Genomic DNA, 14,112 nt, shown 5'->3' on the forward strand with positions numbered 1-14,112 from the left:
GTGCTTTCCAGGGGGTATTGAGAAGTCAGGTGTTACCCATAAGCTGGTGAATAGGGCCTCAAGACACACTTAGGTAAAGCCTAACCAATGGAAAGAGCAGCATGCACATTTCCCAAGTAATCCACACAGAAGGTGCATTAATTTTAGCAATTCAGACTGCATTTAAAGTTAAGTACCTTTGGAAAGTTACAACTTTTAATGATTTCACTTTGCCACGACTGCATAAAGCATCGTGTGTTGTTTAAATCATATTTAGTGTCTTCCCTGTTCATCCATCGACACTAAACATAGTATTATTTATTAGCTCAGTCACATTAACTTAATCTTCCTCTCATTCATAAATTGCCCTCCTGGTAAACACGAATAAATGATAGGCATTAGGAACTTGAATTACCCATTGTAGAGATCACTTAGCAAAATACCTAGAAGCAAAGAAAATTTACTGGCTTATTCTTCCCCAGCATGGACTGGAAGCTGAATTAAACCTTTGAACATCTTTCTATTTGACATGACAATTAATTTACAGCAGACTTTTTGCTTTTGCAAGTGCTATTGCATAGGTTACACTGAAGACAGATGGAGACACTGATACTTTTTTCAGCATTAGGAATTTTACAGTGTAAATTGCACTGTTTAGCTTCCCTTCTGACAAATGCTCAGGTTCTGTTCTGCTTTTGTCTTCAAATGTTACGTGACTACACATCACAGCCACCATTTTGAGGAGCAGCTAAGAATCAGGTCCCCAAATGCCAGGTGGCAAGAAAAGAAGAGCCAGCTCCTCAGTGCTCCTCACCCATGATCACCTCACACGCTACTTCTTGCGAGCTGGGCAATGCAGGTGCACAATGCAGTTAGGAATATTTTCCTGGAGCAGGGGCAGAGTCAAAGGAACTGCTTAAAGTTTTCAGTACTTAAACTTGCTTTATTTAAAAACAGTAAAAAAGGATTTCAGTACTTTAAAAACACAAGAAACTGAGGAGAAAAAAAAAAAAACAACTTTGTTCTTGTTATGAGAGAAAGATACCCTTCTCAACTTGAAGAAAGGTGGAGTGAAGTAGGACATGCTGCTGATTTTCCAGAGCTCAACACTGAGCTGTTACCTGCAGTAAGAGCTGTATATCCAGTACCTAGACACAGTTCAGCCAAGTGACACATGCTCATAATCGGGGAACAAGCTACTTGCCTGCCAGGCGTAACAACCAGACTAGATGAGCATGCTGTACAGTCTGATCTCAAAGCAGATACACGGTGGAGAGAGGTGATAATACCTCCCAATGTTTTAAGAGGTTTATAAACTAGCCCTTTGGAGTTGGCAGGAATAAAGGACGCGTTATCAGTGTTTTTTTAGCACCTACCTTCAGGAGCATTTCCTCATGTTGCGGGTTCTCCGAGTCATACGGCTCTCGGCGCAGCTTTTCAACCTCTACAACCAGATTCCTGTACCCCACAATCTGCAGCAGGCAGGCCTGAAGAGATACTCCCAGCCTGGGGGTGGAAGAAAAAATGTAATCCAACTAAGTCATGTGCAACCAAGCCACAGCGCTACAGCATACATACCTATTTAATTCACTAGTAATGTTACATCAGTGAATTAATAGTCCAATATTTTATTTACTGTCAGAGACTTTACATGAGATCAGTATTACATTAAATGAAATCTTGTGAAATGCATAAGTCTTATTTAGCGCCCTGCTTTGATTAAAAAAAATCAAGTAAAAATGGATACTTAAACTTTAAATGGCGAATTTCTACATAGAAAAGTCCCATAAGTATACGCAGCAGCTTTCAAAGCCTATTACAATCACATCACTGAATCTTTCCCCTCATTCAAATGGCAGCTTCCCAAACAATGCCCTGAAACCAGGTAAGTTAACTTCGAAAAGAAGGGGAGAACTCGGCAAAAAGCTAAAAACATTCATTTTATTTCCATGCCACCATAGCCTGCATAAAGATTAAAAAAAAAAAAATGAAGTAACACAGTTCAAAGATCTGCCTCTAGGCAGACTTTTTTTTTGTTGGGCTCATGTTAAGAATCACAATAATGGCTCTTTTCATTATTATGCAGATCAACTTGATACATCCTTAAAAAAAGCCAAACTTGGCTTTGAAGGCTTTAAATAACAAAGATTTATTCAGTTATATTTTGTTATAAAAAAATAACCTATAAGTTATAAGCATGGCAGTTTTATATTTCATTTGACTAATTGATTATATATAGGATTATGATTTTAAAACTTATTTTAAATAAAGGCTAAAATGATCCTTAGTATGAATTTGTCCAAATAGTATGAATTTGGACCACAGTTAGATCTATATCCTCACTGCTCAGTGGAACACAGGGTGTGCTGATATCAAGCTGCACAGATTCCTTATCTGCCCTATTTGGTACTCTGAAATACTTTGTTTATTCCATAAGATTGTTAAATTTTCCTTCACAGAAGGATTTTCACTGCTTATCTTTTGTGATTAACCCACAGAATAAGAGAGATGTCATCATTAGGCCATTTCTCTTGCCACAACTGCATGCTATTTCTGTCTGTAACCCTTTTTGAATAACCTAAGCAGCATTTCCCCTTTTGGTGTTTAGTTTTTGCATGCTTCACTTGCTATACCCTACAGTTTTATAGAAAGGCTGCATTTCAAAGGAAGCTGAGAAGCCTGACAGAATTGCCGTAGTGCATCACTAAGCCATGGCCATCATGTTTTTAACTACTCAGTAACCTTCAGAGCAAAACACCACAAGCAGTGGAAAAACAGTGCAATTTTAGATATTAAAAATAACAGTTTAAATTCCAAGCTGAACACCATATACTAACCAAGCCATATTTGAACTTTCTATTTAAAGCCAGTCAAGTACTCTGTGCAACATTGTTTGTGGAGGAAGGGGATTATTATTATTATTTTATTTAGGAGGAGGGATTTCTTCATTTTGTTCATGGAGGGAGAGGGAGCTCTCCTCCTTCCCCAGCAGCACTGAGCAGAGGATGCAGATGAGCTGCTGATGCCTCACACTTCCTCCTGCTGTCCCTGTGCTGGTGGTGGTGGTTCTTAGAGTGCAGGAGCAACCTGCTCACACCCCCACCCCACGTGGAGCCTCAAACTGGGAGCATTTCACAGGCTGCTCCTGTAGCTGGTGCAGCTTGCACAGGTCACCACCTGGTTATTCAACCTACTCGCTCCCACCACCGAATACCCACGCTTATTTCAAAGGCACTGACAAAGGGAAGCTACTTTGGGCCTCCTGCTCTTCAGGTCACAGCAGCCCAGTGCCATCAAGAACAGCTCGGAGCAAACATCCCTGGGATGCCAGCTCAGCTCTGCAAAGATGCTACATGAACAAAACTGACTGCACACAGATTTGTGCAAGCACATAGCATGATACATCCCCGTGTCCTTACCCAAGGAGATTTTAAGTATCTGCTATGCAAGGGAAGGCCAGATCTTCCCAACAAGACAATTTAGATGCAGGTTTTTTGATGTTTGAGAGCAGGCAAACCAATGGATTTTCTTTAATCCTGCCTAGAGAAATAGCTGACCTGCTTTTGCTGAAGTTTCTCCAGAAGAGTTTAGTACAAAATGAGTGCCTCACACATAAAGCTGCAGCCCAGATGACTGCCATTTAGAAGAATTATGGTTTATGTAAAGTAAGGAGCAATTTAGAGGCAGGGTTTGTTTCTAAGCACATGGCACTACCTCACACATCCCAGCCCCACATTCCTCACTGCTCTGAAGAGATCTCAGCAAACTAAGAGGGGAGGATGCCATGGGAATGAAAGACTCAGTCCTGTAAGATGCTGAGTGCATCATTTCTTGTCCAAAAACAATTAAGTATCTGTTCTATGCTTAGCATATGAACAACAACTGGGTTAAAAGAAAAATATTAAGTTTTGCTTTCTTATATTAGGACCAGAGCACTCAGTGTTCAGGTGCAGGATTCAGGCAAGCACAAGCCATTTGCATCCCTGCTCTCCCTCTCTCCTAAAAGACAGCTTTTACTCATAGGCTAAAGGCAAAGCCACAAGAAGATCTGATGATCTCTGGTGTCTCACAAATATTATTTTAATGAATTCCCTGTTTCTTCTTGGCATTGTTCCACCCAGTTACCCAAGTGTCCAATGTTGACAAGTGAGTACTTCAATTACCCTAACTGCTAATGCTGTGGTTACTGACGTCCACAGGTCAGGCTAGGAGCTATGCACATTTACATTCTGCATTTTTTCCTGGTATGCCACCCTCACTATTTTTTCATTGCTGTTTTTTTTTCCCCTCTGAATTTCAGCTATCAGTGTCCTGTGCAACACTGAGAGCTGTGGTACCCTCCTCCTTTGCCCACTGATACACAATATTTATACCAATACCAGAAGTGTTACTACATACTCTTGGAATGCCTGACTTTGAATTTAGTGGTTTGTTGTTAATCTCTTCTTACCACTAAGATCTTGTTGCATGTAAAAAAAAAAAAAAAACAAACACCTGCGTTATTAAACCTTGTGTTTGAATAACTCAAAGCAGTTTTAAGACAGAAACAATATACTGTTTTTCCAGTTACGACAGACCAATTTCTTCTCTACTGAAAAGGCTACCTACAGCCTTGCTAAGAAGCCATCACTGTCACTTCCATGACCACCTGCCTTGGCAGTATTTTAATCACTGGGGAAGTGGTCCCAAAAAACAATGCATCAACAATGTACTAAGCATGATTCAGGAAGCAGCTAGACAAAGAAACTCAGGACTTGCCTATTACAGTCCCCACAAAAGATTGTTCATTTTTCCATCAGCTTTTTGACAGCAAAGCTTAAGCTGTAGTTTTACACTGAGAAACAACATTCATCTTCAGACTATGTACCAAAATAGCTATGAAAAAAGAGTTGTCCACGGACTTGGGTACTGAAAAGAAATCAATAATTCCCCATTTATTTCATAAGGAAGTCATGAACTTACTGTGGATTTATATCTGGGTTAATCTTTTTCAGCTCCATGATATCATCTATAGTTTTTTCAATAGCATCAGGGTGAACACTTACTGAAGTTTGCAGACGCTAAAAAGAGGTTTTAAACACATTAATTCTTATGGAAACTATTGTTCAATGGAAGTTAACAATGTAAGTTGAATACCAAAAGCTTCTAGCTTAACAGCCCAGAAAAGCCAACTCTATATGCACACCTTTCCAACGTACTCAACCCTAATGACAAGCTTCAGAGCACCATCCCCACATAAGAACTTGAGTTGCTTCCCCATGCCCTTGGAGCCATTCTACATGTCTGCAACAGCTATCAGCAAAGAAAAAAAACTGCATTGTGGCTTTCAGTTGAGAAGCAGCTTCAAGCCACCCACCTAATTACAGTGGGACTGCTACCCTTCATTTCAATACCCTCCTCTCCCCACATATTGCAGTAACACAGAAGTACATTTTTCCTTCCTCTTGCACATCATTGCTTTGAAGATACCTCCAAAAGTTCAGTATATATAAAAAATAAAAATAATAAACAAATCAGCATGGCTTCCAAAAAATTAAGAGGAAGAATTTTCTGGTGCTCCACCTTAAAATTACATAAATTTTTACTGCATCTAAACTATTTTCTTATATAAGAATCTGCCTTTCTTATTGTGCTAAAAGTACATTTGGAAGTGCCATGCCAAACTATACGCTACGTGACACAACTCTCATTAGTGTTGAGGTAAGCTTTTCAATAGCACTGGTTGTCATGCCAAGGAGAAATGAATGGTTGAGTAATCTTAATGCATACACAAGTGGTTTTTTTCCAGATGAGTGAGAAGCATTTATATTAGCACAACCAATGCTATAGCAAAAGGATGAATTGAAAGTCTTGTTCATTAGTGTATTTAAAAAGAAAGCAGAGATCTAAGTTGTCTTTGCAATCTAAAATAATGCTGACTTCAACCTCTTTTTATCCTTGCTTTAAAGGCAAAGAAACAAAAGTTGCAAAGTCTGTAAGTGACTGACTACAGATTACAGAAGTTTTGGATAGGATGAGGAATCCACGTAAGAAATCCTAAATTACAAAACATCACCCTTACCTCTTCCATGGCCTGTTGCTCCCTTGATTCCACTAGTGCCAGCACCACATTGTGCTGTCCTGGGGCACAGGACACTCCCCCCAGCTTTGGGAAACCACCTGCTGTGATGGTCACAGCATCTCCTCAGTAGGAGATGCTTTTAATGTGGGACCATATCAGATTCTAAAGCGATTCTGTAGGGTGAGTAAATAGCTGACTGAAAAAACTACTGGATACAACAGGAAAGTTGAACTGAGATCTTTCACTCACCTTACTTTTTGAGCCTTTCAGTGATGCCTCTGTAAGAGAACAGCATTTGAAAGCAGAGCATCAGACAATTTTAAATGAAACCAATATAAAATTAGCTTATTATTCCTTAAAGTCATACTATTTTTAGCACATGCAGAAAGGTACAAAGGCATACATAACTAAGTTTTTCCATTACCTATTTTCATAGTTCTGGCAGCTCCAGGCTTTGTACTGTAACAGATCCTTTGCAACTCACATCGCCCTGTTAGTTTCCTCACCACAAATTTCAGGCACCGCCACAAGAACTTGCAGTAGAAGTATAGGCATACCTGGATAAACATCCTGTCATAAAAAAACAAACAAACAAACAAACAAAAAAACACAACTGATAAGACTTGAACAGATTTTGTTTAGACAAAAGACACCACCCAAATAGAAGGTACTTCCTCACCCCAAATTCTCATTGCAAAATGACAGCTTTAAAGCAAAAGCAGCAGTCATACTACAAACATTCATCCTAATAAATGTTAAAGGACTAGAGACTTCCTGAGGTTCCTCCTGGCCTGAATTATTCTGTCACCTTATGAAAGCCTGGAAAATAAACATCATGAGAAATGGTCTATTTTAAAAGTTTTTTGGGTTTTATTTTTTAAACCCTTGCAGCTGTTACCAAAGCCCACACACCACGTGCTACCACAATTACATAACATACCCCCAAAACAGGTTTCATGGGCTACATCTCATTTGGAAAAAATTTCACTTTCTTGTTTCTACGGTTATGAATGCCCAGCCTCTATACCATGCCCTGTCACGATACCCAGCCGGGAGCACCAGAACATGAGATGGGGCACAAATAGCCCAGTGCCCTAGGGGTCAGAAGCACATCTCAGAAAAGGCAAATTGCAAAGACCTGACAATGGAAACGTTGGCATCTGGACATGGTTCTGGGCAAGCTGCTCTAAGGTGGCCCAATGCCCTGTTCAAGGATGGCCTCCAGAGGTCCCTTTCAACCTCAACCACTCTGTGATTATACTCTGTGATGATGTTCTAGGAAAACATCAATAGAGCTTTAATATGCTGCTAGCTTGCTGTTGAATGGTCAGAAATAATTTGATCCATTACATTGTCAGCTGTGTATGTGTAGTCATTAGTAGCCTATTATCTCTTCTACATACTGTTGACACTTTCAAAGGAAAGTTAGTTGCTTAAAAGGCTCCATACTACCCTTTTCAATTGAGTTTGTTGCTTATTCTGAAACACTAAGTTCTAGATACTCAAATCAGTATAGCTTTATTAAAGCTGAAAGAGCTCCACCACTTCACAACACATCCTGAATGGTATGTTGCAAAAGGACATTCAAGAGAAGAAAGATAAATTCACTCATGTTAATGTCCACACAGGAGTTTAATCCGCTTTATGTTCACTTTAGCTTAATCCCATTGGGAGGGGATTAAGCTAAAGAAAAATAAAGCCATTTTATGCCTAAATGAAGGGCATCCACACAAGTATTTAACATGCTTTAAAAACATCCACCTTATCTTCACACTTTAAGTTAATTCACTTAACATTTCTGAACGCCTGTGTGTAGGCAACCCCCTTGTCTTTATGCAACATGAAGCCTCTGCTGTATATACAAATTGAAACCCAAAGAATAAGGAATAAATTCCACATTGGAATCAAGCTTTAGGCCAGCAAAAAAGCTTCAGTTGCTGACCTTGAAATATGTGGGTCCTCCCATCCCCAGATGGGCTGTCACTGTCATGAGAATTTTATATGTGCTTCACAGCAGATGATCAATTCAGTATTAAAGAACAAAACCACGTATCAGAAGGTAAGTCCATGAGCAGCCAAACAGAAGTATAATCTATTTAAAGAGCAAGTCTCATATAGTCAGCTGAAGCCTTCAACTGCAACATTTAGTAGTGGCTTGAAAACAAACCCACAGGCTAACACTGGGCGTTTCAGTTTTTTCAGTAGATATTCGGTTGATGTCAACCATCACAGAGTTGACTAACACCCTTTCCTCCCCTAGCAAGAATCAGCACAGGATGCACAACCAACCCTCAGCCTCCTCAGCACACCCCAGCTAGTCGGGCTGAAGGTCCAGAGAAACCTATTCAAGATGGTTAATGTCAGACTGAAAGGTGGAATGTAGTAAGACAAAGTTCTGGGCTTTCATCATGCATTTGTAGCAGAAGTTACATGCACTTTCTTTTTGGCCTGTTTTGCTTCTAAAGGTTAGATCTCAATTGGAGCACTTCATTACTCAGAGAGCTCATTTATACGGAAAGAAAGGAGGAAAGACTCACTTAGCTTCATGTAACAGCCCATATGAAAAAAATTCCTTCTAATTAACAAGAGACCCACAGAAAAGGGCAACTCCTATAAGAAAGTTCATACCTACACTTAATTACCTCTAGTGCTGAAACATCACAACTCATTTCACTACTCAAAACCTTCTTTCTTACCATGGTGTGTGATGTGGATGAATTCCCAGTAGAAAAAGAAAAAATGTTTTATGTATATCTGAATTAATCTTTGGGTTATATGTGCTGCTTTAAGGTTCAATGACAGATTAACAAATCAAAGAAAAAATTCCACATGGGATGAGCTGTTATCTTCCAGGGTTGTAAAATGACATTCACAACTGAAATTTTGCTTTGGCGGTGTTTTGCACAAAAGAGTAACTAAGTAAAAATGCATCTAATAAAGAACTTAATAAAGAACTTCACGACAGCACACAAACACTACATGTGATTCACTAAAATGTACTTAGCCACTGTTACTAAGAAAGCAGACAAACACTAGTTTTGACTAGTACACTAGTTTTGACTAGTTAACTTATAAAAGAAAGTTTGCCTTTGAGGATACCTTCAATTTTCTACTACTCATCCATCTCAAGCTTACGACTGCTGAAATCTTCCATTTTTAACATGAACAGCATAAAAAGTAACACAAGTTTGTTTTCAATGGGTTGTTCTTTACAAAAAGGCACTCTTGCTTGCAGAAATCCTGTAATAAAAACACACTCATAAATAATAATAATAAAAAAGTTTTATTTTAGCTGCCAAGCAATTCAGCTCACTTCAGCAAAGCAGAGACACCGGCAGCTATAAGCAAAACACAGACTGCCATTACCAAGAACCCTCATGGAAGCCTTGCAAAGAGCCACGTGTCTGAGTGCCACAGTGGCCTCAACTTCCTTGTTTCAGTGTCTGATTCCAAGCTTTCTCCCCACTGAATCTCAGTGTTTTTGGCTTTTCTCCCTGCTTGGCCTTGAAGGCTGTCTTGGCATAGAAAACAGTGTACTTCACTAGAAGTCTGTGTTTACAGTTTTTAAAAGGGATTGCACAGTGATGCTTCAGTTCCTGAGGTGAGCTTCAACAGCAGAAGTACTACAGAAAGGAAAGTGTTCCTAAGAACACTTCCCAGTCCTGATGTGAGCCCCTTCTCCTCCTCCCGTATTATATGCTACTGTACTGATCTGCAGATTGCATTTATACACGCAAAGGGCATTAGAAGAGTTCATATGAATAATCTCTCAAGTAAAACAAGAAAACTGTGCATACCCAGATGCTAATGCACACAGGCCTAAGCAACAGGTAATTCCCTTGCTGCAACAATACTATAGAAAATTGTTCTTATTCTTAGGGCTCCAAGACAAAACAAAAATACATTTGAAAATGAATATGTATTTCCTTGCATGTCTAGAAGAGACTTATGAAATGCTATGCGATATTTAAAGCTTCTACCACAGTCTAAATTGCAAGTATGCATAATGCAACATTCAGTATTCCACTGACATGATAAGAAGTCAAAGAGTTACTGCTCAGCATTCTTGGAAGTGATAAACTGAAGGTACTTACTCCCTTCTTTCATTTCCCTCTCCAGTAATTTCAAAACATCAGTAATTTCATAGCTAGTAACAAACAACTTGAATAAAATGAAAACTAGCACTGGCTATCTAGTTAAAATGATCAGACTTAAAGCTAGTTAAATACTACAAAAATCAAACCAAAGAGCTAAAGATAAAAGTCACTAGATTTACTTACATGTCATTTTCTTTCCTGTGTCCTGTTTTAGGTCATATGGATAGGAAAGGCATTTCTGCAACTATTTTTTTCAGAAGGACATACTCAGCTCAATGAAGAAAGCATGGCACATCAGTATTTCCTTACTGAGTATTCTGATAATGTTTCAAGAAGTTGAGGACACAGAAGTTAGCCATGGATGGACAAGATGAACAAATAGGTGAGTTAGTGGGTGATACCACATTGTGAAGATTTAACTAACTTGACCATCTTTAGCTTATCTGTGCACCTTAAGCTGTGTATACAAGCTCAACCAAGAAGTAACTACCAATATGATTTTTGCCATACACAAGTGTGCTATTAACTCCGTTAAAACAAGAGATTTTTATTCTGTGCTTTTTCAGACTTGACAACTGAAACCCATCTTAGCTCTCCATTTAGAGATGAAAGCAAGTCACCATGGCAACTTAAGAAAACATAAGAGTAGTTTTTAACAGCAGCTTTCTACACTCTTCTCTTGCTTCCTACTGACTTGGGTAGGATTTAATCTGATGTGACTCCAGTCAAACAGAACTTATGCTTAAAGCCTGCTAGTGCTTACAGACTGTTTTGCAGTAGATCAAGAAAATGTGTAAGGTTTCTAGGATTTATTGAAAAAAAACTGCCTGCTACAGCTGGTTCTCCAACTTGCTATTATTTCAGATTTTTAGAAGTTACATGCTAAGTGGAAGTGTCACTAAGAGATGCCTCAACAACCTTTTACAAATAAAGGCACCAAAGGATTAAACATTTCACTGAGAAACAGTTCTATTATTTCATAAATAATACTTCAAACTTCAGGAATAATTCAGAGAACAAGCTCAGAAAGAAAAGAAACCTACAACAGCTGCTTTCATTTAGACATAGCCTTAGATTAGCGGTATAAACATTAGAGTCCTGTAGATTACTGGCCAAAGTCACTCCCCTGCATCTGGAGTTATTCCAGTTACTGGACTGCCTGTTCCAAACAAGTTTCTCTTTCCCCTGGAAAGCAACAGCTGCTGAAAACAGGTAGATGATGAGGCAGAGAAACTTCAGATATGAGTCTAAAAATTACACTCTTATTAAATATCTGGATGTCAAAGTAGCTACCACTACTAGCACAAGCATGTAAGCATGTCCCCTTTCCTAGCTATTCTGATGTGCAGTATAGCCTGGGGCAGGCAGGAATGCACAAAGTAATTTAGACCAAGGGAGAATACATAAGCAACTGATTAAATTTATGACTTATTTTGAATTCTTGCATTTTAATTGTCCAAATGCCTTAGGATTCAAGTTTATTAAAAGCAGTCTTATTACATTGCACCAAAGCACACATTTTTCTCCTATCTTTTTAATTACGGCCTTACTCAATGTCAGAATTCGATTATAAGCTACATTTTTAAGCTTTTTACACTGGCAATTTCACTTTCCAGCTAGAGGAGAGATAGTGACTGTCAGTGGAGATCAGTAACTTCAGGGTCAAGCCATTTTGCATATCCTTTCTACCTTAGAAAGGATATCTAAAAAAATGTGCACAAAAAAGAAAAACAACAAAACCTGCATAACCAAAGACCCCATGCAAACAAAGCCAAAAATTCCACAAAACTAGACTACCTGATCCACACCTCGAGTAAACAGTAAAACATTATGCCATTGTTTTTTAAAAGGGATGTTGCGTACTTGTCTATTGTTTTAAATATCAGCAGGAAAAGATTCATCAACTTCATGTGAAATACACTTTACCTATGTAAAAAGTATGAAGCAAACTTCTTACTGCTTTCCTTTAAATAGGAGGATGTACGGGTGTAACTTGTACAAAACTAAGCAATTGCAGAAGAACAGTCAACATTGTTTTATGTGTCCATCGCCTGTAATGTGAGGTCCTTCAAGCTCCGTATATTTGTGGATCATACTCAGGAAAGTGATGTTTCCCCTCTGCTCATCCCTGGTGGGATGCATCTGGAATGTTGTGTCCACAGCCATGTTTGCTAGTACAAGAGACATGGACTAGCCCAGAGAAGGGCTGAGAAGGTTATTAAGGGACCTAGAAGGAGAGGCTGAGAGCTGGGGGCTCATGGGAATCTTATTTATGTGCATAAATACCTCATGGGGTAGTAAAGCAGGTGGAGTCAGGCTCTTCTCAGTGGTGCCCAGTAGCAGGACAAGAGGCAACGGGCACGGAGTGAAATGCATATGTTTAAATATAATATTGCTTATTTTGAATTGTAAAGTTCATCAAACAGTGGAACGGGTTACTCAGAGGTTGTTGATTCTCCATCCTTGGAGGTACTCAAAACCTGACCGGATGCAACCCGCTGTTAGATGACTGATTTGAGCATGGGAGTTGAACTTGACAATTTTCATCTTCCAGCCTCATTAACCACAGAACCATGCAACAGTTAAAGAATAAACAGGACATTCTAAACAGTTATAGTTTTGGGGAAAACGAGCAAAGAGACCCAAACAGTTACTTTATACATAACAGACTATGTAAAAAGAGAGACAGGTGATTTTAATCTGGTTATGAAAAGCATCTAACAGATGAATAGTAGCCACAGCAAAATTAACACCAAAATTACACTGATTCCTTACTTTCCCTATTCACATCTGCACTGTTTTGCTTAGAAGACAAACTCCCATATCAGGAAGCCCTGATGCAACATATGCAGACTTGCCCTTTGGTAGCAGCAGCAAGGACAGTGTCTCCTGTACAAACACCTAACTCAGAGATGAGCAGCAAGTCTGCCTACAGGTGATACTGTAGGTCTTCTCTTACAAGAACCTGGATTTAAAAGCCATTGCTGAAAGTCCTTCTGGCTGTAGGTAGTCACATGGAGACCCAAGAAGCTGCTGCAAGTAAGCTATTGTCACTATTCCAAGAGAGCTGTGCAGACTGTCTTCACTTTACAGATGAAAGCTCCTCTTTTCACCTGTTTACTGGAATTTTCTATGTTGCAGTCAACAAAATGACTTGCAGTTTGTGTAGACTTAAATGAACTCATCAGTTTTAGACACAGATAATCTATCCACACTGTGCTGTGGAGTTGCGCGAGTACATCTGAGCTAGTTCACATGCTGGAAGTCGCTGTGGTATCAGTCCAGTGTTCTGCCCCTTTTACTGTTCCTTTTCTGGTCTGCCTTTAAAATAGAGGAAATGGCTCTATAGTAAGTTGAAAATAAAGTTTCATGCCACAGAATCTGCACTTATGCAGCATTATTTGGTCAGAACATCTTATTCTTTATTTCAGTCCCAGGTTACACGTAGTCCTTCAGAACTAACCATGGGACAGTTTGTTTCGTCTGCACAGTCTCTACTCCAAGACTCAACTCCCCACAACTTTTGAAGCTCCTCTCCTGCTTATCATCCCTGATTTTTTACCCTGTCCTATTGTTTTAGGGTATCATATTGGTATCTAAACTTACAGGAACACCATCCAAGTAGGAAAATGGGTAAGATGGGAATCTCATGAACTATAAATGGCATCAGTGTCACCTAGTTCCATTTCTGCTCCACGTTGTGCACCAAAGGAAAGCTCTTTGCTACTGAGCAGTCCTCACCAGCAGTACCCTGCATTCAGCGTGGCATTTGACCTTGACAATTTATGACAATTTTAAACATGGTCCTGGGCTGCTATTATTGATAATGGACAAACACCAGGGTACACAATATATGTTCACTTGTTCATTTGCCATCCGATTTCCAATCTGGAAGGCTAAATATCTTTGTCTTGCACACAAATTTGGATCTGCAGGGACTGCTTTATCTGCTATCACAAACCTGCAACCACAACA

At 39.3% G+C, this 14,112-nt stretch overlaps 1 protein-coding gene across 7 annotated transcripts in view; it reads right to left on the minus strand.

Moving 5' to 3' along the window:
- The window catches only part of ELMOD1 (ELMO domain containing 1), a 41,707-nt gene that overhangs the window by 9,824 nt on the left and 17,771 nt on the right, over window positions 1–14,112 (minus strand). For 5 of the 7 annotated variants that reach the window (XM_035327402.1, XM_035327410.1, XM_035327431.1 and 2 more), the window contains exons 3-6: window positions 6,465–6,610; window positions 6,290–6,318; window positions 4,942–5,039; window positions 1,356–1,485 (exon numbers count right to left, since the gene is read on the minus strand). In XM_035327402.1, the coding sequence (XP_035183293.1) occupies window positions 1,356–1,485; window positions 4,942–5,039; window positions 6,290–6,318; window positions 6,465–6,610 (403 nt within the window). Of the gene's footprint in view, window positions 1–1,355; window positions 1,486–4,941; window positions 5,040–6,289; window positions 6,319–6,464; window positions 6,611–6,719; window positions 6,741–14,112 lie in introns of those variants that run through there. The other 2 variants (XM_035327383.1, XM_035327376.1) reach the window with 1 other exon arrangement.

Source organism: Oxyura jamaicensis, chromosome 1 (assembly GCF_011077185.1).
Source record: "Oxyura jamaicensis isolate SHBP4307 breed ruddy duck chromosome 1, BPBGC_Ojam_1.0, whole genome shotgun sequence".
Lineage (NCBI taxonomy): Eukaryota > Metazoa > Chordata > Aves > Anseriformes > Anatidae > Oxyura > Oxyura jamaicensis.